Source organism: Trichosurus vulpecula, chromosome 1 (genome assembly GCF_011100635.1).
Source record: "Trichosurus vulpecula isolate mTriVul1 chromosome 1, mTriVul1.pri, whole genome shotgun sequence".
Classification (NCBI taxonomy): domain Eukaryota; kingdom Metazoa; phylum Chordata; class Mammalia; order Diprotodontia; family Phalangeridae; genus Trichosurus; species Trichosurus vulpecula.
This window is the reverse complement of record NC_050573.1, coordinates 444,975,765-445,000,719: the sequence shown is the minus strand read 5'-3', so window position 1 is coordinate 445,000,719 and position 24,955 is coordinate 444,975,765. Positions and strand designations below refer to the sequence as shown.

Below are 24,955 nucleotides of genomic sequence, written 5' to 3'. Positions count from 1 at the left end.
CCCCTCCCCTGCCCGTACCTCGGCGCAAGAACCTCCCTCCCCCTCCTCCGAACTCCACTTCGCTCTCCTCCCCACCTAGATCCCTAGAGCGAAGCCCGCGGGCAAGCGCGTTCCCGAAAGAAGAGCGGGGGGAGCGCGCGAGGACCGCACAACCAATACCATCACGCGCTCCAGGGCAAAGGGGCGAGAGCGGCCGCAAGCTGTCTGGGAACTGGACTGGGGGGGCGCGTGCGCGAAGCACAGGAGGCGGGGTGAGCTGCCTTGCAGAGGCCGCGATGGCCGCTAGGAGGCGCATGCGCCTTGGAGGCATCCGGGCAGGCCTCGGGTACAGAGGCGGCGGCGGCGGCGGCGGCGGCTGAGGAGTCGGAGGGTGGGGGTGCCGCTGGGGGCCGGGCCGGTGTTTACACAGCGGAGGCGAGCGGGGGTGGCCGGGAGAGGACGCAGAAGCCCGAGTGGCAGCGGCGGCGGCGGCACGATGGTCATGGCGCATTTCGTCGAGAGTTTCTGGGTAGGAGAAGGAGCTGGCGGCGTCCTGAGAGGGAAGGAGGGGAGAGGAGCCGGTCGGTCGGGTTCAGCGTCGACGTTTCGAGGCGGGAGCTGCGGCGTTGGGGAGCGTCCGGAGCCCGGGCTCGGCGCGGAGGGGGAACCCGGCTCCGACTCTGGCAGAGCCGGCGAAGGGAGGAAGGAGCCGCGGGCTCGCCGGTCCTGTCCGGCTGTCACCCGGCTGGGCTGCGCCTCGGGCTGGGGGGACAAAGCGCCGCAGGGCGGGCGGGAGTGGGCCGCTCCTGGGGACTCCCCCGGGCACAGACTGACCCCCGGGGAGCAGCGCCGAGGGCGTGGGCCCATCACCCCCCCCCCCCATAGTAGAGCTCGGACCCAACGAGAGAGAGGAAGAGGGAGCTCCCCCGCACCCCTACCTCTTGGTCAGCCCCCTGCTTACCCCCTGTGCAGCCCCCCCCCATTGCCTGCTCAGCTTACCCCCTGCCCACCCTGCCCCCATCTCAGCTAGGTCCACTACATTGCCCACTGAGTTGCCCTCTGGGCCTATTCACCAAAAAAAAAAAAGGTTCTAAAAAGTTGAAATGTTAATATCTCAGCTTCAGTGCAACGAGACCCCCCACCCCCACCCCGTCACCCAGATCTCCTTTTGCCTTCTCCATTCCTGTCGCGCCCCTCCTCCGAGCTCTTAATATTAGAAAGAGATTGTTCTTTGAAAAAAATCCCCTCTCTGTCTCCCTTTTCTGAGTCTCTGTGTGTGTTTTCCTGCAGTTATTGTTTGCAGGATTGGGAAGTACAGTTCAGCCATATACAGGAAAGCAGCATGTTTACGAAAGCAACTGAGATGCATCTCCCTTTTTCATCCCTCTGCCAGCTATGGACAGAAATTCCATTTTCATTAAAACTTTGATGTACTGCAAATATTGAATTAACCTTAGGTAGCAGAAAGAGCAGTGCAGTGGTTTGGTTACTAAGCTCAAAATCTGTATTGTTTAGTGTTTCTTTACCTTGGACTCTTCCTTTCAGAATACTATTAGTTTATAGAACTTTGAACAACTGTGGCTGTTCTTAAATTTTTCTTCCCCCAGAAGTATTGTAAAACCTAGCTGTTAGGTTGTGAAAAAGCAGTTTATAAGCTGGTACTCTCTTCCCAAAAGACCAAATTTTACGTGACACAATTTAAGTTGTTATAAACATATTACCTACGTATGCTTGAAATTCTGTGACTTCATTGCAGTTGTAGTTTTTTTTTTTAAAGAAAAATGCTAATTGAACTTCTTACATAGTTATTCATTATGGTAATGGAGGAACAAGAATATTTTGGATAATTAAAATCCAGAGAATTCCCAAGCTTCATTCTATAAAAAAGCTTCAGATTCTTTTCCACCAGTGTTCCTTGTGGAACCGAAAGTGGTTGAGATAGCAAAATGAGATTGATTCATTTTTACTTCCTTCCCAGGTGTCTGTACAGACATCACTGAAAGTATTGCCAGTGGTCTAATGGATAGAGGTCTAGCACCTATCCCCTCAAGAACACTCAAGTCCAAGTCCCGCATTTAGTACATACTGGCTGTGTGATCCTGAACTCTTAGTGTCCCAGTCAACTCTATGAGCCTGTAAGTTGCTGATTTGCATTGGTAGAGTCTCTCATTGGGAATTCTTTACAGTTTACCAATGAATTACAGGTGTTCCATTACACACATCCCCTTCTCCCCAAGAAAGAATTAAAACTGTTATAGGATCGTAGGTTGAGAGTTGGAATAGCTGGGCCAAACCCCTTATTTGAATGGTAAGGAAATTTAGGCCTAGCGAGATAAGTAATTGCAGACGGCATTTGAACTCAGGTTCTCTGACTCTTAAGTCCAGTATACTTTTTTACACTGTAACAAGTTACCTCCCATTTAACCATTTAAATTTTGTGTAGTGTATAAGTACAGAATATTGTTCATACTTAAAGGGATAATGCTTTTGAAATGAAATAGAATTAGTTGGGGTGAGGCTGTAAGAATGTTACAAAACTTTAGGCCTGAATGATACTATTAGTTTTGTTTCCTTTTCAATATTCATAAGAATTGGAGATATCTTTTTACTGAAGCATTTTTGAACAATTGTAAGAGGAATCATATCATTTTTAGTTTTAAAGAAGTCTTTTTCTTTTAAAGTATAATTTTTGACTAAAATGATTAGTTCCTTCATTAGGTATTCTATTCTGAAGTGAAAATGTATTTCAAAACTTCTTTAGAACAGGTGTTTTACTGCTGATAAGTAACTTTTTGCTACACAGTATGGTAACATTGATATTCAAACTGAAACTGTTTTTCCTTTCAACTAAATTAGTCAGCTAAAATCACTTCGAAAGCAAGAATCTTTGTCTTTCACATAGGAAAAGTTGTTAGCTCATCAATAGAGTACTTGAAAAAGAGTTATTTGTGCTAAAAAAAACATTGGGGACGGTCTGCTTGTAGAAGTGCAGGATGAATGTATACTGCATGAGCTGGTGATTACAGTTTTTGCCAGTGTGTATTTGGAATGGGGGCAGTGGTAGTGAGCAGAAAGTAACATAACACTGGACTTGAAGGCAGAAAACTTGGGTTGGAGGTCTCTGCTGGAACTATACATATATATGTGTATATGTATATATGCATATATGCTCTAGCTATATGTATGACCTTGGTAAGTCTTTTAACTTTTAAAGTTTTTTTTACCTTGTCTATAAAATGGGAATAGTACGTAAGCTACCTAATTCATGGGGTTATATAAGGAAAACTCTCTGTAGATTGGAAAGCACTTAAATGAATGTGCTTATAATTATTTAAATTTATAATATATTTGAGATCCATAACCAGTATTATAGAATAGTTCAGTACATTGCCTAAAACAAATAATTTGATATTGAATTCCATTATGCTCTCTGTACAGGTGACTCTCACATTTGTTTATCTAGCCCTAACTTCTCTCCTGACATCCAGTCACCCTTTTCTACCCATCTATTGGGTATCTTTGAACTGGGTGTTCTGTAGACATCTTAAACTTAACAGGTCCAAAACTGAACTTGTTATTTTCCCCTCCAAACCTGCCCTTCTCCCTAGCTTCCCTATTACATTTGATGGCATCATTATCTTCCCAGTCACTCAAACTTGGAAATTACGTGTCATCCTCAACTCCTCACTCTCTTATCTCCTTTCCCCTATGTTGTCAAATCTGTAGTCTCTATCTTCACAACACCTGTCCTAAACAACCTCTTTTCTCCTCTGACATTGCCACCACCCTGGTTCAAGCCCTTGCCATCTCATGCCTGAACTATTGCAATAGCTTTCTGATTAGTCTTCCTGCCTCAAATCTTTTCCTGTTCTAGTTCATTGTCTACTTAGCTATCAAAGTGATCTTCAAGCATAGGTCTGACCATACCACCCCTGTAGTCAGAAAATTGCAATGCTTTTCTATTACTTTCAAGGTCAAATATAAACTTTATTTACTATTTAAGACCCTTTATGACCTGGCTCCTTCCTGTCTTTGCAGTCTTCTTATACTTTATTCTCTTCCACATAATTCATAGTCCAGTGGTACCGACCTCTTTACTGTTCTCTTAACATGACTCTCCATCTCTCCTGACTTCATGCATTTTCACCGGCTACCTCCAGGCCTGGAATTCTCTCCCTCTTCATCTCCACCTCCTAGCTTGCCTAACTTCCTTTATGTCCCAACTAAAATTCCACCTTCTGCAGGAAGTCCTTCTGGTCCTTAATGCTAGTGCCTTCCCTCTGATTCTTGTTTTCACATAGTCATTTGAATATCATCTTCCTGATTAAGCAGTTATCTCCTTTGAAAAGGGAACTGTTTTTGCCTTGCTTTGTATCATTAATGCTTAGCACAGTGCCTGACAGTAATAGGTACTTATTAATAAATGCCTCTTGACTTGAATATATTGTATAACTTTATTTTTTATTTATAATTTTTCTATATTCATCCACATATATCCATATATATCATTTACAGTCTCCCTCCAATAAATTTATATTTATGTCAAAGGCTATATAGAGAATATATGACAACTCATATATGTGAAGAAAGAGTATATATATATATAAGCACTCATGTTCTTTCTCTTCATTCCTGGGTTTGAGTGCTTATTTTTTCCCATAAATTAATTTATATTATTTATTAATTCTATCTCATCTTAAATATTAGTAATCATTCTCTATATTCCTACTTATGTATACTCACATATTCACTCTATCCATTTGTATGAGCAGCCATATTACCTCGATTCACAAATATATGTATAAATTCTCTCTGTGTATTCATCTATAAGAGTTCTCCTATATGCGCTCTATGTTCATACAAATATTTCACTGCTTCTCTCTCTGTGAGAGAATATATGAAGACTCCTGCCTGTGAGCACACAGAGTATATCAGGACTTATATCTAATAATATAGAAAGAGAAGAAGTTTTCCTGTATGTAGAAGAATGTGGAATGAAAGCATACTCAAGATTGAAGTACTAATATAGGAATGTAGAAAGACTGTATGAGTGTTCATACATGCAAACATACAGAGAAAATACAGGAATGATCATAAATATGAGTCACAGTAGGTAACATAGTATATTTATAAGCACTGAATACATGATTGCTCATATATATGTGACTTCAAAGAGAGTATACTAGAGAATCCATATATATTGATTCATTTATAGAGAGGATATCTGAGCACTGCAGTATGAATAGTCAGGGAGAATAGGAGAGTATTCATACATTTAGTCCATAAACAGAGCATAATAATGCTCATGTATGGATCTATAGAGAGAAGAGGATACTACTTGCATATGTCAAAATATAAATGGAAGATAGGCATCCTCATCTGTGAGGGGATATGTCTAAATCTTCCATTATCCTTTTCCTTAAGATCTTCCTTAGGAGGTAAGGTTCTCAGCCTGTTTTGCCTTTGGCTGTCCTATCTCTCCATGTCTTAAGTCCATCAGATATTTCTGAGGGCGCTTTTAAGAGCCCCTTTTGTATTCTCACAGTGATTGCTAATTGATATATATTAAAATTCCCTTTATCAAATGACTAGATTTCAGGTTCACAAGTGTGTGTGTGTGTGTTTGTTTCTGTGTTTCTGTGTGTGTCTTTCCAAACTTCCATCCTATTCATGTTCCGTCACTGGTGCACCACTGTGTGTGTGTAAACGTGAGAGCCTGTGTTTGTGTGTGTGTGTGTGTGTATGTTCTAGCTTATATCCTATGCACTGTTTGTTCACTGATTCACCAATGTGTGTGTTTCTGTGTGTGTGAGTGTGTTTATGTCCTAACTTCCACCCCCTGTGCAATCATTGCTAACACTTTGGAATAGGTCAGACTAGAGTGTGTTTTAATGGAGGCCACAGCTTTCTGTGTGGTGATGTCCTTTAGTTTCCTATTAACTACAGTATTTGCTTGAATCAGTTTGGGCCTTTTGATAGCCCTCCTGGTGAAGTTGTTTTCCATATTTCTGGCCAAATTTTGATAAACAATTGTATTTGGTTCATCCTTCTAGCCTCTTCAGGCTGATTGCAGCAGGGAAACAATAATGATAGATGACGGGTGTTCATAAGGTTGATTTGTGCAGGTTGTGGGAGAAGCCCTCTCTCCGGCCTGAGCAGAATCCCACTGACCCAGTCCAGGAGGTGAGAGGTCCACAGGTATTACACTTTGCACACCTTTTCCCAAAAGCATCCATCAGTTGTGCTTACTTTTCCTTTCCTCCCTCATACACACCTGTGCAGGAAATTGCAGGAACTTCTGGGATCTTTTGGTGGACATAGGAGAGGGGAAGGGAAGGGGGATGGGGCAGGCAGATCTCCAGTGGCTCGTGACATCCCCTGCCCTCCAGATTCATGGGAAAAGGGAATTTATTCCTTCTCCTCCACCTCTTCCTATATAACTTTATTAAAGAATTGAACAAAAAGTTTATCAACCATGGATTTCCCGAGTTACTATTAACCGAAAGAATGAGGGTGGGCAAGGGCAAAACTTTCAAGAGTACTTTCAAGATATGTACCATATCTTACATAATACTTCTTGTCTGCTTAAGTAGACTATATAATATTTAGAATATTCTTTAACCTATAACATACATTGATAACTAGTATTTGTGGTTTAGAGGACTTTCAAGTATTGATCATTTAAAGGAATATCAGCCCTATTCAACCTTTTAAAGAAAAAAAAACTTAAAACATTTCTTTCCTATTTTTTCCTGAAGTTTTCTCTTTCCTATTAATTCCTCAACTATGGAGAGGTTCCAATTGCTATTATCTAATTTGTTGGTGGCTCCAACTCCATGTGCAGTAATTCTTTTTAGTGGATATAATTGTTTTATGACACACATATACATCAGAAAATCTTTTGTAGTCTCATAGAACAGACAAGGCATTTTAAGACTGTCAAGAAATTCTTGAATTACCAGTAGTAACAGAAAGCAGGGAGTCACAGAATCTCAGATGTGGGACCTCAGAGGCCCTCCAGTCCATCTCATATATCTTCAGGAAACCCCTTTACAACATCCAGCCTTTATTTGGAAATCTCTGGTGAGGAGAAACTCATTTCCCAAGTCAACACATTACACTTTTGGATAGCTCTAATTGTTCTAAAAGCTTTTTCTTATATCAGAGTCTAGCTCTGCTTCTATAACACTCATCCATTCCTTTTAACTTCTACAGAACTTCTGGAGACAAAACAAGTAAAATCTCTTGTCTATATGACAACTGTTCACGTCCTTGAGGACAGCTATCATGTTTGTCCTCCCCATCCCACTTTTCTTTCCAGCTATGCATCTCTAGAACTGCACTACTTCAATTTGAAGTGCTCAGAACTCAAATGATATTATTAGGGCAGAAAGTAGCAGGATTCTAACACTCCTTGTTTTGGACGCTATGCTTCTCTTAATTCATTCAATATAAGATTACATTAGCTTTTTTGACTGGCACATTATATTGTTGATCAAGATTGAGGTTGCAGAACACTAAAACCTGTATAATTATTTTTGTGTAATTTTAATGAAGTAGCAAAAATATCTACTTGAAAAGGTAAAGACAAAGGGAAACCAGGTATACTTTATATGATATCATGAACATAATTCATCATAGATTTAGTTTGAAATATTTTCCATTTTTTTGGATCTCTGCTGAAAATATCCTTCCTGGTTCTTTAGTTTTGAATTAAAAGCAGCAGCCTAATCAAGTCAGCATTTATCAAGGATCCTAAAGTATGCAGAATAATAAATACTATGAGGAGATATAAAGTCAAGTATATAGCATCTATGTTAAAAAAAAATCTGTTCTCTAAAAAAAATCTATCGGAAGAGGGAGTGAAATTTCTACAATTTTAGAGCTAGTCAAAATTTATTGAGTGCCTACTGTATGTCAGAAACTGAGCTAAGTGCTGGGAAGAAAAAGGAAGTTAAAAGACAGTCCCTGTAATTAAAGGGCTCACAATCTAATGGAGGAAGGTGGAAGGAAGGTTTATATAGCACCTACTATGTGCTAGGCACTTTACAAATATTATCTCATTTGATTCTAAATTAGCCCTGGAAGATAGGTGATGTTACTTGAGGCAGACAGGTAAAGGATTTGCCCAGAGTCACTTATCTACTAAGTGTCTGAGGCTGAATTTGAATCTGGAGTCTTCCTGACTCCTGGTTCAGCACTCTATCCACTCTGTGCCACCTAGCTGCCTTGGTAGGGGAAGCAACATGCAAACAACTATGTATAAGCCAGCTATTTACGGAAAAGGCACTAGAATTAAGAAAGATGGGAAAGGATTCCTATGGAAGGCGGGATGTTAGCTGGGACTTAAGGGAAACCAGGTAGGTGAGGGGCAGAAATGAAGAGGGAGAGCATTCCAGGCATGTAAAATTCCTGCATTTTGGAAATGGAGCTAACAGGGATCAGAGGGATTATCTGGTCTAGTTCCCACATTTTATAGATTAGGAAGCTGAGTCCTTGGGGGGGTCAGGAGCTAAACATTTTTATAACTAGTTTTAATATTTAACTCGTTTATAACCAGTTTTCTCTTCTTCTGTTTTGGGGAATGTTGCTTATGTATTCAGAGCTAATTGAGATTAATCTGGAATTAATTCAAGAAAGTAATTCTTGAACAGTGTTTTGAAGGAGGGGAAGAAAATAATTTGGAAGGGTAGTAGAAAATTATCCAGGGAGGAGGAAAGATACGAATAAAAGTCATGGAGGAGATGGCATGCATGTTTTGTTAGCTTGAAGGAAAAGTTAGGAAGATAATAAGGCAAGATAAAGATGAGTGCCAATTGTTGAATATCTTTGAAGATCGAATTGAGAGTTTTCAGTTTATTGAAGGCAATGAAGAGCCTGTGAAAGCCTTTGAGAAGAGGGGAAAGGCAGTTATAAGAACAAAATGACAATTGAGGAACATGGAGTTCTACCAGTTTTGTGTACAGAATAGATTGAAAAGAGGAAGCTGTAGTTGTCAAGTATGTATTAAATATATGAAATTTGTCACATCTTGATTAATCAGGAATGCTTCATTAGATACTCATTAAATACTTTACGTATTTAATACCCATTAAATACTTTACGTATTTAAAGGCAATGCATAAGGTTACGGAAGAGACAGTAAATAGGCTTAAAGAGAGGAGACATTAACTTGGGGAGTATAAGGTTGACTTTTAAATTAACTGGGACATAAAATATATGATAGTGGTTTAGTTCCTAAATTATATACAATATTAAGTAGTACGTATACGTTGTGGAGGAGAAATGATACTTGTTTGTTCCACACCCTTTTTTATTTGGTAAGTTTTGTTTTTCAGAGCGTACACAACAATAGACTACCAACAATTTTTTTTTCTCTGGGAGAAGAGTTAAACAAAGCAGAATAAAAGTGATTGTCACTATTAGTACATTTTTAATCTTAAACTTTTGTAATTTACCCTTTGTTAAAAGAAAGGCTGTGTGCCCTAACTTTCCCACATCCCTTCTCCCAGTTTATGTTGATTATTAAGAGAAAGGAGTGATGTGTCCTTTAACTTTCAGAATACCATATTGCCATATTTTACCAGAGTTTTGTCTCTTATTGGTGACTTCATTTACATTATTGGAGTCATTGTACATATTGTTCTTTTGATGAAACATTTACTCTCTGTCATTTAACATAAGTCTTTCTATGTTTCTCTGAATTCATTATATTTTCCAGGCTTTTTAGTGCAATAATATTCCATTATATTAATATTCTACAGTTCAGCCATTCGTTAGTTGTTAGGCGCATATTTTATTTTCAGTCATTACAGTTGATAATGCTGTGAATATTTTTGTACTTATTGGTCTTTTCTTGCTGTGAGTAATCTTCTTAAACTATAGGACCAGTAGTAAAATCTCTGCATCAGATAATAGAAACAATTTAGTAACTTTTCTGGCATAGTTCACATTTTCCAGAATTGTTGAGTCACTCAATTAATTGCATTTGTGTTTAACTTTTTTTTTTTTAATTTTTAAAAGTTAACCTTTTGTTTTTACATTAATCCAAATATCTTTCCCTCCCCTACCCAAGGAGCCTCCCCTTATAGCAAGGATGGAGAAAGAAAAGGGGAAAAGATCTGATCATATATATAGTATTTCATACCTCTGGTCTCTCAGCTCTTTAGTGAAGGGAGGGAGCTGTTTCCTAGATCTATATATCTTCTATACCTAGTTTCTCCAAAGTTCTAGTCCCAGATTACCACCTGTACATTGGGTATATTGAACTGGATGTTCCAGTTATCTCAAAATCAACTTCTCTAAAATAGAACTCAACTTTACCCCTCAATTGACCCTTCTTCCAATTTCTTCTCTAGTCACCCAGGGTGGGGGGAACTTTGGAGTCATCCTTGACTCCTCAGTATTATCCATCCCATCATAGAGTTATAGATTTGGATCTGAGAGCAACCATAGAGGCCATCTGGTTCATTCCACATTTTACAGATGAGAAAATGGTGACCTGGAGAAGCTAAATGAGGTCATGCATCTAAGTGACAGACATGGGTTTTGAACCCAGGTCCTCTGACTTAAAATCCATCATGCTTTCTATTCTACCATGATGCTATACAGTTACCAAATCTTGTTGATTCCAGCTCTCCTCACATAGTTTGCATCCTACCCTCAAACCTTCATCATATCTAGCTTGGACTCTTTCAGTAATCTAATTGAATTGATCTTCTTTGCCTTCCAACTCTCCTTTCTCCATATCATTCTCTCTACAGTTGCTGAAGTGATAATCTTAAAGCACAGATCTGTCCATGTATTACTTTCCTGCCCAATAAATTCAATAAATTGTTCCTTGTAGGATAAGATATGGATTCCTATGTTTAATATTTAAAGCCCTCTCCTTGGCTCCCAACCACATTTCTACCTTTATTATACATTATTCATCTTCACACAATCTTCAGTTTGACCAGACTGTTGTTCTTGCTGTTCCTCAAACAAGACAGTCTTTCCTGTCTCCTTTGTCTGTGCCTTTGCAACAACCTGTTCTCCAAGTCTGGAATTCATTGCCTTCTTAACACTACTCTTTAAAATCTCTAGTTTCCTCTGCTAGAATACAAACTCTTGCATAAAGCCTTTCCTGATTCTTTCAGCTCTTAGTACCTCCCCACCCTGTAAATTTTCTTGCACCTATTTTGTATGTATTTTTAACCTTATATTTGTACATGTCAACTTTCCCAATAGCATGTCATCTTCTTGAAGACAGGGACTGTTTCATTTTTGTCTTTGTATGCCCAGTGCTTAGAATATCTCCTGGGACATAGTAGGTGTTTAATGCTTATTGATTAATTAAGGTGCATTTTCTTAACTCCTGGACCATTATAATTATCACCATATTCATTTTTGTCTTTCCATTTACATTGTTTTCAGTGTATATATTGTTATTCTTGTTCTGCTTGTTTCAGTAGACAAGTCTTCCGTTGTGTCTCTGAATTCTCCATATTCAGTGTATTCTGTTATATTTTTAAAAAATTTAAGTTGGTTTCTTCCCTGATTGACACCTATTTCACATGCAGTATTTTCCTACCACAAAAGTGTTCTGTGCTTTAATTGTGAAACAAGTTAGTGTGATCATTCTCCATTGTATTTGACCTGAGTTTTGTTGCCTTTTAAAATGATAATTTATATAGTGTATATATTTTCTTTGACTCTGTTTTCTTTACTCTGCATCACTTCTTATAAATTTTCTCATATTTCTTTTGTCTTTATAATTTGTCAAATGTAATGGCACCATGACATTCCATAAAAATCATATACCGCAATTTGTATAGTCATTCCCCAATTGCTGAGCACATAGTTTGTCTTAGTTGTTATAAATAGTGGTGCTATAAATATTTTTGTTGTTCTTGTCTATAACTTCCTCATGTTATAAACCTACTCCTGGAGTCACTGGGTCAGAATGCTCATCTATAAAAAGATGGACACCATAGTCTATTCTGGGTACACTTTGCAATTGACTTTGTTAGTAGAATTTTGGTATTGATAAGATCATTTATTTGGGGCTGAAAGGAACTTCAGAGGCCATCTAGTTCAATCCCTTCATTTTATACATGAGGAAACTGAGGCCCAGAGAGGTTCAGTGACTTGCCTAAGGTCACATAGGGGTCCATCATTATCAAATTTATATTCAATGTTAGTAGATGTTATGAGACTGAAGTTAACCAAAGAAAAGATTTTCCTTACCTTTATGGAATTGCTGTTTAAAACAGACACAAGATTTTACATGTTTTATGAGCACTATCAGAGAAGGTAAGGTAAGAAGATGGATAGATATAAAAGAATACAAAATTTAGTTAAGAAAATAATGGAAAATTTGGAGATAGATGGAAAGAACAGTGGCTCCTTTTGGAGCCATTGGGAAGAGAGTTAGAGGTTGATGATTCATAATATATAATACATATGTGAAAAATTTTAGCTCTTTGTGGCAAAATATAGAGAGATTGTGGGATTTAATAATAGTTAATATTTATATAGTGCCTCTTATACGCCAGGCACTATGCTAAGTGCTTTACGAAGATTATCTAATCTGAGCCACACAGGAACCTTGGCAGATAGGTGCTGTTATTATTCCCATTTTACAGTTGAACCTGAGGCAAGCAGAAGTTAAGTGACTGGCCCAAGGTCAGATAGCTAGTAAATGAGGCTGAATTTGAACTCAGAACTTCCTGACTCTAGTCCCGGCACTCTATATTCATTGGAAAATCCAGGATTCTGTAAAGTACTTTGACATCAGCATACATGTTATCCAGTGTCAGTAGATACCAAAATTATTGTCCTCCTGTTTTACTGCTTTTCAGTTTACCAGTAGTATTTTAATACATGTTTTTGTCAGTTAAGGAAAATTTCACTAAAAGAATAATAGATCCAGGAGAATATGCTGTACTCTTCTAACCATAACTGCTTCAGGCAACAGAAGCTTGTTAAACACTTAATGCAGAAACCCAGGAGAGTAAGTGCACAAAAATGTTATTTGCCTGGCTCTTAAGTATCAATTAAACTAATGAATAATCCAGCTGTAAATAAGCTTGCCACCACTGAGTAAGAATGTCGTTTAATTCCAGACTTAAAGACTTCCAACTTGTGAGCAGGGTTTTATGTTGACAATTATAGCATACCAGAAGCATTAAAAAATACTTATGATTATAACTATTTTCAAGGTGATGCATGGTAACATAAATAGCTACCCTCCCTGAGGGAAAATTACCTTTTTGAGAGAAACAACTCTTCTACTTTTTACCCTGGTAAATTTCCATTACAAAAATGTAATATAGATTTATTGGTAGGAAGTGTTTTGAAATTGACTATTCCTGCAGAAGCGGTTTAGGTGTCCCAATGGATAGAGCACTGGGCCTAGAGCCAGAAAGACCTGTATTCAAATCTAGCCCCAGACACTTATAAGCCGTGTGATCCTGGCAAATCATTTAACTTCTATCTGCCACAGTTTCCCCAACTGTTAAATGGGAACGATAATAAATAGTACCTACCTCACAAGGTTGTTGTGAGGCTCAAATAAGATGTTTGTAAAAATGCTTAGCACATATTTGTCACTTAATAAATGCTTGTTTCCTGCCTACCTTCCGTGAAGATCTGACATTTTTAGTTAAAACAAACTATGTAAAAATAAGATTTAGAACAAAATGCTTAAAAATAAAGATAGGTGTAATATGAAAGTTACAGAACCCCAGAGGAGACAATTTCGTTGAAAAACAGTAGATAAATTCTTGAATTGTGGCAAAACTACCGATATGTCAACAGGGTTCTGCAGTCAACTTTTTTTTTCCTCAATGCTGGGTATGTAGTAGAGGACAATATGAGTGGAACATTTAATGTTAATCTTTCAACTCAAAGAAACCATAAAAAGTCTCTAATTTAACTCCTTATTTTCCAGATGAAGAAACTGGGCCCAGAAAATTTTAGGGACTTAGCCCAATGACAGGATTTTTAGAGTTGTAAGGGACCTTTCTATAGTTGTCAGGTTAAGAGATTATGCCTTTCCTAGGCAGCTGCTGTGTACCAAGGTGCCAGAGTCTAGGTACTGAAGATACAAGAATAAAAGCGAAAATAGTTCTTACCCTCAAGAAACTTATAGTTTAGCCAAAGGAGACAATATATATGTATTAGGTATATGCAAAATAAATCAAAGTTGGTTGTTGGGGGAAGAACTAGACACTGGGCGTGAGAGGTGGGGAATCAGGAAAGGCCCTATGTAGAAAATGGTATTTGTGTTGAACCTTGAAGGAAACTAGTGATTCTGAGAAATGGAGGGGAGAAGGAAGTAGGTTACAATAATGGAGGACAGCCAGTGCAAGGACATGGAGATGGTAGATGGTAGAGGATGATTAGTAAGGTTGTTTTGACTGGACCACAGTATTTATGGAGGGAAGTAGCATGCCATAAATTTGGAAAGGTGAGTGAGGACTCAGTCGCGTGAAGAAATACTGAAGAGAGATGTTTATATTTGGAGGTAATAGGGAGCTACTGGAGTTTATTAAGTAGGGAGAGCATGATCAGATTTGTACTTTAGGAAAATCATTTAGGTAATTATGTGAAGGGTAGATAAAGGAGATATTTGACATAGGGAGACCAATTAGGAAGATTTTGGAATAGTTCAGGTGAGAGGTGCTGCTGGCCTGAACTAGGTTGGTGACTCTGTGAGTGAAGGGAAGGGGATAGATATCGAGATGTGGAGGATACGTAGGAATTAAGTAGAAGAGTTAGGATTTAATCCCTATTAACTCCAAATTTAGTCCTCTCCCTACTGTCTTCTGTGTCTTGTGACTGGGTATGTCAGTCTATAATGCATTTGAACTTTTAGTATGGACTCTATATAATCTCTTATTTCTAGTGTTTATTTTGATGGGTTGGACTCCATGACACTTTCCAACTCTGAGATTCTGTGATATAGGAAAGTTGGTGTTTCTTTTTTAAGTTAAATTCAGATTTCTCTTCATTATAATTCTAATCAACTAATATGCCAGTTTGATGTCATATATGTCATTTAGCTCTAAACTCCTGCTGTGGGACCAGGCTTCTTCACCTTCGTCTACCAACCATCTCTCCCCCCACCTCCCCCTTCTTTTTCTCTGGAAACTGTAGTCAAATCAACATACCCATTACTTTTGGAAAGTGTAGCTTAACTGCCCCTGTGGTTCCACTCTGTATCCCTTGTGACTTCCTAGACCAAAAAACTCTTCCCTGGCTACCCTATATATGTTGTTTACTCCTATTAACATGTAAACTTCTTGAAAGGAGGGAGTATCTCGTGTGTGTGTGTGTGTGTGTGTGTGTGTGTGTGTGTGTGTATCTCTAGGATTTAGCTTAGTGCCTGGCATATAGTATACATTTAATAAATACTTTTTCATTCATTTATCCAACTTTCATTTGACAAACATTTATTAAGTACATGTGCAGAACATAGTTTACAATCTAATGGGATGAGCAGAGGATGAGATGTGTACTTCAGTGGATTCATGAGTTCATTAATGTGAATATTCCCTTCAGTGGTGTGGATCCTATCCACCACACTTTCTCATCTTGTGCAGCTCCTGTCTCTCTTCCCATAAGTACTTCATAGGACATCTGTAAGTCTTCCTTTGGATCTTTTGGCATTGTATGGGTACCAAAGCCACATTAGGATTGTATATTTATTACTTATTACTATTTTGTCTACGTGAAGACCAACCTCTTTTTCTAATTAGATGTTTTCCGGATATCTCAGTTATCTTTGATATCATATTGCAGCCTATTTATGTTTACCATACATCTTTCTGTTGCCTCCCCATCACTTCATTTGTCTCCAGATTGTATTCCACATTTTTTCCATCTTAAGAAACCTCTTCATCCTGGAAAATCACTCCAGCCCTGGAGTTACACAAATTGGAAATATCATCCAATCTCTGCAGCCTCTCCTTCTGATTGGATGGTTCCTCCTAGAATCTTCATTTAAGGAGGATACCCAGAGTAGCCATGTTTCATTCCTCTCCAGGCTGCATTGTGGACTTTTTCTGTCATGTCCCAGCCCCTCCAACTGCACTCCCTTTTCAGCTTCTGTTTATGTGGTGTCTTCCCCCATTAGAATGAAAACTTCTTGAGGACAGGCACTGTTTTTCTACTTCTATTTGTATTCATAGCGCTTGTCACATAGTAAGCTAATAATAAATGCTTGTTGCCCTGCCGACCAATAGTTTTGCTTCTTCAATTGATTTTCGTCCACGTAGCATCACTGGGAAAATGTTGATGTTAAGAATAAGTAAATGAGTTTTTGTGTCTGTGAGCAGCTTGGAATCATTGAAATTATCACACAGTTTCCGAAATGCAAGTCAGCTTTGTTCCCTATTTCCTATCCAATTCTAGACCCTCAGCTTATTGTCCTTTTGCTGTTTGTTCAAAATACAGATTGACATTCAATATAGCCTGTCTAATCCATGGATTCTTAATCTTTTTTGAATCATGGACTCCCTTTGGCAGTCTGGTGAAGCCAATGGACTAATCAAAATAATGGTTTTAAATAATTGAAAGTATTACTAAATTTCAGTTCAAAGTTGGTGAAAAAGAAAGATGTAATTCTTTTTTCCATCCACGGTCATGGACTCCTTGTCTGTGGACCCCAGGTTAAGAATAAGAACTCTTGGCGTAAACAGGATTTTCTTCATCTATTTGTTTTTTCTCTTGTGGTTTTTTTCAGTAGTCATGGATCTTTTTTGTAGGGCTATGTGAACCACAAGATAGACTAGCAACCCTGACCATTTTCCCCTCCCTATAGAAAGTCATTTTAATTTGAAAGAAAGCTTGGTTGCAATGAATTGTCTTGTGTCTAGGTGTTTCAGAAGAGCAGATTGTGTAGGCACTTTACCTTAGATCTCTGGTCATTCTTCATTATGTATTCAAATATAGACGTGTCCTATTTATCCATAAATGTTGAGGAATTCATTCAGCCAACATTTATTAAGTGCTTACTATTTGTAAGGGACCTTGTTAGAACACTAGAGATGAATCAATTCCTGCCCTTAAGTAGCTTGCATTGTATTGGAAATAAAATCCATACATAGGTGAGTAATACACAGTAATTTAACAAGAGAGAGACTTAACAACTTCAGGCATCAGGAAAGGCTTCTTCATGGAAGAAGTAGCATGTCTTCCTGAGCCTTGAGGAAAGCTAAGGATTCTGAGAAGCAGGACTGGAGGAGGGTATTCTCAGCATGTACAAAGCCGTGCAGGTGAGAGATGGAGCGTTGAGTTTGGGGAACTCATCTAGGCAAATTTCCTGAGATTAAGAGTTTGTGATGGGAGAGGAAAATAAACTCTCTGAAAAAGTCCGAAAGGAAGCTGCTGTCAGGTTCTTAATTACAACCTAACAAAGAAATCCAGAGGTCTTTTTTCATTCTTCATCCTTCTTGACCTTTCTGCAGCTTTTGGCTATGTTAAGTTAATCTCCCCTTTCTTAGGATACTTTTTCCTCTAGTGGTTTCATACATACCAGAGTCTTCTGATTTTCCTTCTGCCATTTCAATCACCCCTCCTGATTCCTTCCTGCTTCCTACATCCTCTACTTGCCCCACTAATGTAGGTGTTCAGTAATCTGGTAGACTTAGTTGAGCCCAAAGTTTTAACTCAATGCAGTTATCAAGCATATATTTAGGCCTGACCCTTTTGAGCTTTAGATCCACATCCTCAGCTGCCTATAAGATAATGGTAACTGAAACTTACTGATAAAATGGAAAGAGAAACAGAGATTTGAAGTAGGAAGACTTGAGTTCAAATTCTAGATCTGCCACTGAATTAGCTCTGAGAGTTTGAGGGAATTATTCATGTCTCTGAGTCTCAGTTTTCTTATCAGTAAAATGGATACAATTATTTATCTACTTCTTTGGGTTGTTGTAAGCTTTGAGTGAGATGTTTGTAAAACTCTTTGTAACCTATAAAACACTATGTAAATGTCATCTATTATTATGTCCCAAGAAGAGTTTATTATGTATTCTCCTCATCCTGCTTTGTGACCTTACTGACCTCACTGCTTCTGTTTATGGCATCAACATTCATCTATTTTACCATGTTCATAACTTTTGGGATTATCTTTGACTCTAACTTCCCTGTTTGCGTTAAAGGTTCTGCCAGTCATCTAGTTTTTCACCATCTCACCACCCATATCCAGTTGATTGCCAAGTCTTGTCCATTCCATCTCTTCACATTTTTCAAATCCATCCCCTTCTCTTTACTCATACCCAAACCACCCCAGTTAAAGTCCTCATTATCTGTTGCCTGGGACTATTGCAGTAGCCTCCTAATTATCCTTCCTTCATCTAGTCTTTCCAATCTCTAGGCAATCTTCCACACAGCTAAAGCACAGGCTGGACCACATCACTTCTTTGCTTAAGATTCTTCAGTGCCTACCCAATGCTTTTAGGATGAGACACAAACTCTTCTGTTATTTTAATCCTTTTATAACTTGACTCCAGCCTGTCTTCCCAAGTCCGTCTGCAAGTTATTCTCATTCATGTCTTCTGCGTTCTAGTCAAACTTGTTCCTATACGTTTGCGTTCATTCTATCTGCTGCCTTTTGCACAGGCTCTCTACCATGATTTACTTAGTTATCTTCTGCAAGAGACTTTTCCTGATCAGCTCCAGCAAGCCAGTCTCCTCCATCTCCATCCCCTCTCATTGTATATTTTATAGGTGTACTGTATTTTCTTATCTCAATAGGGTTGTATCCTTCTAGGAGGATGTAAGCTCTTTTTGAGGGTAGGTACCTTTTCACTTTTTGTATTTGTGTTTTTATGTCCTGCCCTTATATTGTGCTTGGCAAATAGTAGGCACTCAAATGCTTATTGATTCCCTCTTCCATCTCTCCAAGTCCTGTTGATTCTCTCTCCACAATTTCCTCTCATATATCCCCACCTCTTAATTGCCATTTACCCCTGTCTTAGTATAAGTCCTTCATTAGTACCCACCTACACTATTATAATAACCTCCTTTCTGGTCTTCCTATTGCTGCTCTTTCACCTTCTAAGTAGTTCTTCATTTTGCTGCTGCCTTTGCTCAAAAAATCTCAGGTAGCTCCCTATTGTCTATGAAACAAAATTCAAACTCTACTGGCATCAAGAGGCTCTCCACAATTTGGGCACTAGGTTCCCTTATCTCATATTTCTCCCTTCTATGTGCAATATGATGTAACCATATTAGGCTAATTCTGTCTGTTGAGCATCCCCCAGGTTCTCATGTTATTGCCTATATCAGGTATGGTCTCTCCTTGTTTTCTGTCAAATTCCTATTCATCCTTTAAACCAAAACTCAAATGTTATCTCCTTCTGGAAGCTTTCAGTAATAAATATCTCCTTCCCTTCTAACTCCCTCTTAGTAACAGCCTTGTTTTAAAACTTGCTAATGCTCTAATGAAATATGGTATGTTTTCTTTTTGTGTTTACTGTCTTATCTCTCTTGCATATATTAAATTCTGTAAAGTCAAAATCCCTGTTTTATTTAAATTTTGTATCTCCTCCAGGGCAGAGCAGAGGACTTTGATAATAGACACTGGAGAAATGGTAGTGGTAGACCTTAAAACATTTTTTTTCATATAATTCTCAATATTGAGTGTGTAAGTATTCTAATTTTGCCACGTTCACTTCACATTGTTTTGCATTTCTTTACACATTCCTCATATTTTTTCATTATTATGGTGTAATCTATCACTTTGTCCAATCTTTCCTTAATTGCTGTACGTGTAGATTATTTTTTATTTTTTGTTTTTATAGATAAAACTGCCAAAACATTTTTGTAAACCCTGTTTTCTGTGATTTCCTTCTCAAAAGTCTGTATTTTGGAGAATTAAAAACTAAGGCAGAATGTAGAATTGGGAACTACAATGAGATTATGGGAAGGGAAGTAAATAGGCTGTGAACTCATGATTCTCGTGAGTTGCAAAATCTCTAAATCCACACTTGCTTCTAATTCCTTTTCTAGTTTCAATTGTCTTATCATTTCTGCCATGCTACTCATATTCTTATTGACTCAGATGTGGAAGTATGATCTTAGAACTTAAAGGTATGGATAGAGTCAACCTGAGCACTTTTGAGATATCAGCCAGTGGCACAGTGGATAGAGCACAGGACTTGGAGTCAGGAAGGTGGGAGTTTGAATTGTGTCTCAGACACTTAATAGCTGCGTGACCTGGGCAAGTCACTTGACCCCTCTCAGCCTCAGTTTTCTCATCTGTAAAATGGAGGTAATAGTACCTACATCACAGGACTGTGAGGATCAAAAGAGATATCTGTGAAGTACTTTGCAGCCCTTATCAACTAGCTATTTGCTTTCGCTTCCTCCTCTCTAATTTGTTGGTCTAATCTATTGGAGATTTGGAGACCAGATATGTGTTGGACAAATGTAAAATCAGAGTAAATGGGCTGCAAATGAGGACTTAAAAAGGTACTGATGTGAGCAAAATGCACTTGCTTTAGGTGCCTCACCTGTTGTGGCATCTATTTTGGCAGCATGGCTGCCTATGGGGGATATTGAGATCAGGCCTCAAAATCAGGAAAACCTGTCTCTGAGTCCTTCCTCTGCTACCTACTGATAATGTGACCCTGGACTACTTAGTCATTTAACCCCTCAGGCCCTTTGGCAAGCCTGTGTTCCATTCCTGTCAACATACATTTATTAAGTGCCTGCTTATTCCGTGCCAAGGACAAGGTACATCTGAGCTACCTAGAGACAGCCAGGTGGTAGAGTGGATGGAGCAGTGGGCCAGGAGTCAGGAAGACCTGAATTCAAATTCAGATTCAGACACCTAATAGCTGTGTGAAACTGGGCAAGTTGTTAAATTGTCTGCTGCCATTTCTCCATCTGTGAGATGGAGATAACAATAGCACCTCCCTCCGAGGGTTATTGTGAGAATCAAATGAGATAGTATTTGTAAAGGGCTTTGCAAACCTTAAAGCCTTGTGTAAATGATAGTTATTGTCATTGTATTATCATTGTTATTACTTTTACAACGTTGGTATAGGAAATTCTTCACCAGAGCTTATTAAACCAATGAAATCGTGGGTTTGGTTAAAAACAATCGGCTTCTAAGATCTATTTGACATTCTTTTGAATTCTTGGCATAGCTGAAATTTGAATAGATGTGGTATCTGAGGCACGTATGTGACTAATAGAATCAGAAGAGAGCCAAAGACTCTTGGATGCTTCCTGTAGTCCATGAGTTTATACAAGCAACCTTGACCTAAACTGCTAGTAGTGATTTTACCTCCGGTTATTTTCAACTATTGGGGCAAAATGATCTTTTGAGCAGAGAGAGTAACAGAACCTTCTAACATCATTAGTATAGGCAGTCCTTGGTGAGGAACTTCTATCATTGCAGGTTTATAGATTTAGAGCTTCCTCGAGCTCTAAGAGGTTAAGCGATTGGGTCACACAGCTAGTAGGTGTCAGAGACTGCACTGGAGCCCAGGTTTTCCTGACTGAGAGACCGACCAATGCTCTACTTTCTATTGTTTGGATGCTTTTTTAAACATTTGGAAAGGAATGCTCAAAATTCAAAGGAATGTTTATAGTGCTAACATGTAAATATAAGATTGTAATTTCTATGTGTGTAGCAAAATACATACTTAACATACCATTTGATAAGGTTATTAGGGACCACTTCAGCATAACTGGAAGTTCCTGTAATCTGTTTCCTGTTTTTTTTCAGTTGTGGAAAAAGCTGGGTTTCAGATTGCATAATATTTGCTTATAGGATTGCTTTAATTTACAACAAATATACTAAAGCATTTAGAATTACAGGGAAACCAAACTGAACAGCTTAACTGTATATTTGAAGGAAAGGAATTGTCAAGTCTAAGTTAAAACTCTTAAGATACTTAATTAGCATTCAAGAACTATTTAGATTTTGCTATTTTCTTGATACTGATATTGGACTTTAATAAAGCTTATAATTTAAAAATAGAACATTTCTTTTTAAATGAATTCTGGTAACCATATGTACTTAAGTTTATTATGAGCCATCTGTGTGTTTTATCTATGAAGTTGACATTTAACGTAGTATTTTTTTTCACCTTGATTTGCTGGTGTTTTGCTTTTTGAATCTTAAGCAACTTTGTCATTTTGTAGGGTGTTAATTTTATCCGTGGTAATACAGCACTAAACTTTTTAAAGATGGTATAAGTATGCCCAGAAACATTATTTGCCCTTCCTGGTGATTAAGCTAAGATTTCTGATCAAGACCAATTTTAAACAAATAAGATACTACTTTCCTTTATTGAAACCTGTTATTCCCATGTTTCTCCCTTCTCAAATTCACCAAAGGAGAAAACTAGACCATAGCCTAGGCTTGTGGGAAACATGTGGCCTCATTACCCCTGGTAGAGTTTAAAATGTATTGTGATCACCATTATAAAAAACCAACACCCTGAGTTTAACATTTAACATCAGCCTTTCTGAGAGCTAGTAATATCTTTTTTTAAAAAAGTCAAAAGGACTGCATGGTTATTTTAAAACTCATATGTCTTAGATTTCTTCCTTTCTTAACTGAAGCCTAGATTGCTCTTTTAAAAGCTATAAGTTAATGACAGTGATTTTATCTGGAATGAGGAGTTTATAACTTGAAATGTTATGAAAACAAAATTTAAAACTATTTTGAATAGAGCTATTAATAGGTAGAGGGAAGGAAGGCAAGTGAACTAATCATCAATTTGAGGAATTGTTAATGTTTATTACAGTATCCTAAAGATACGTTGATCTATTTTTTAACTAAAAATCTTTGTAACCTTTAGGGGGAAAGAAATAGTGGCTTTGATGTACTCTACCATAACATGAAACATGGACAGATATCAACAAAGGAACTCGCAGATTTTGTAAGAGAAAGGTATGTGCTTTTTATATTAATATTTCATTTTAACTTTTTAAGAGAAAAACTGTTAAAGTGACATTGGCTTTTTTTGTTAAGTTTGTGTAGAAGTAACCAGACATATTTTGAAACTACGTAATAAAATGTCAACCCTGTATTTTTCATTGTGTGTGATAGGTAATAAGGTGATACAATAAACATTTTATACGAAAGAGTTTTTTTTAGACCACAAGTAAGAAATGCCATTTCTTTAGCCAAAAAGAATTGCTGTAGTTCTATAATAAGAAAAGATAATTATCTGAAATTATATAAATCACTAAATGTTTAACTGATAGATAATTACTTTAAAATTTTCATCTTGATGTATTTAGGGCTATTCAAATCAATAGATTTGGGTTGTTAATGGAATTCAACTTTTGCAATGCTGTTTACAAGTCATTTTGTTACTAGAAACATGTAACAGTGGTCTTATTGTTTTGAGCTCTTCCCCATTTTTAATATAGTTGTGCATTGCTTTCATTAAAACAGAATTATTACCCCTCATTTGTCATCGGAGAATGAACTATTCAACATAAATTAATTTTCCTTATAATTGAAGCTTACCTTCACCTGGTTGAAACCAATCAGGCATTGTTGGATGTTTTAATTAGATTAGTTCTTAGCTGAGATGTCTAGTGAAATGATTGAAGGATGAGGAGGAAGAGGGAGGGCTAAGCATTATGTATTTGCTGGGGGAGGGGAGGTTGCATGAAATAAGAAAGGAGAAAGAAGAAAAATAGAACAGATTGTCTCTCATTAGACCCTCTATCCTTTGGGTCACTTCTTCTATCTTCATCTTTATTATTGCCACTCATGAATTACCCTGTTTTCAAGAAAGTCTGGAACAAGGGTTCTTAACCTTATTTCTTTCGTGAAGACTTCTTTGGCAGCTTGGTGAAGTCAATAGACTCGTTCTCGGAATAACGTTTTAAAATTCATAAAATACATGGGATTACAAAGGAAACTAATTATATTGAAATACACTTACCGGAATATTTTAAAAACAAGTTCAGGGACCCAAGGTAAAGATCTCCAACTCTAGAATTAACCCCCTCTAGGAATGTTATGGGCTTCTTATACATGAGCCTTGCTAAAGGAAAATAATAATGGTGATGATAGTGATAATAACAGCTCACATTTATATACTGCCTTATTTATGGTTTACAAAGGGCTTTCCTTCAGGCCAATGCTCTGAGGTAGAGAGTGTGATTTAACAGTGTACTTTATGGATGAGAGAGCTAAAGCTTAGAGACTGACTTGCCTGTGGTCACATACCTAGTAAGTGGCGTTGTTGAGACTTGAACTCATATTTTTCGACTCTTGGTCTAGTGATCTCTCCACTATACTATGCTTTCTCATAACATCCAAATAATTGGGAAGCTAAGAATAGCTCACATCAAAGATAAGAGATTAGGGACCCAAATATTTGATGTAGACAAATATTGAGGGGTGGGAAAGAGGTTAAAAGATATGTTGGCTGGATTGTTAGGGAAAGCTTAATGGAAGAAATGGGCCTTGAGATAATCTAGGAATGAGGAGCAGAAATTGAATATACAGAGAGGAAGGCAATCCAGTTATCCCCAAACAGTATACATGAATTTAGGAAAAGGGATAAGGATGAGTAATATTAGGGAATGGCAAAACATCTGACTAGAGTGGATGATTCCTACATAGGGGCAGCCCGGTGGTATAGTGGATAGAGCATTGAGCCTCAAGTCAGGAAGACCTGAGTTCAAAATGTGGTCTCAGACACTTAGTAGCTATGTGATTCTGGGCAAGTCACTTAACTTCTCTTTGCCTTAACTTTCCTCATCTGTAAAATGGGAATCATAAATAACACCTGCACCCCAGGGTTGTTGTGAGGATCAAATGAGATAATAATTGTAAAGTGCTTACCACGGTGCCTGGCACATCATGCTGTATAAATGCTATGATGATGATATTTGGGATTCTTAACCTTTTTCACGTCATGGGATCTTTTGGGGAGTCTGGTGAAGCTATGGACCCCTTTAGAATAATGCTTTTAAATGAACGAAACGAAACACCTAGGGTTAC

At 38.0% G+C, this 24,955-nt stretch overlaps 1 protein-coding gene across 2 annotated transcripts in view; it reads left to right on the top strand.

Annotated features, from left to right (window-relative positions):
- Positions 1-390: 390 nt before the first annotated feature.
- FCHO2 (FCH and mu domain containing endocytic adaptor 2) overlaps positions 391-24,955 on the top strand; it is a 138,077-nt gene continuing 113,512 nt past the window's right edge. The window contains exons 1-2 of one of the 2 annotated variants that reach the window (XM_036764115.1): positions 391-508; positions 22,788-22,879. In XM_036764115.1, the coding sequence (XP_036620010.1) occupies positions 476-508; positions 22,788-22,879 (125 nt within the window). In that variant the 5' untranslated portion in view covers positions 391-475. The remainder of the gene's footprint in view (positions 509-22,787; positions 22,880-24,955) is intronic. The other variant, XM_036764106.1, reaches the window with a different exon arrangement.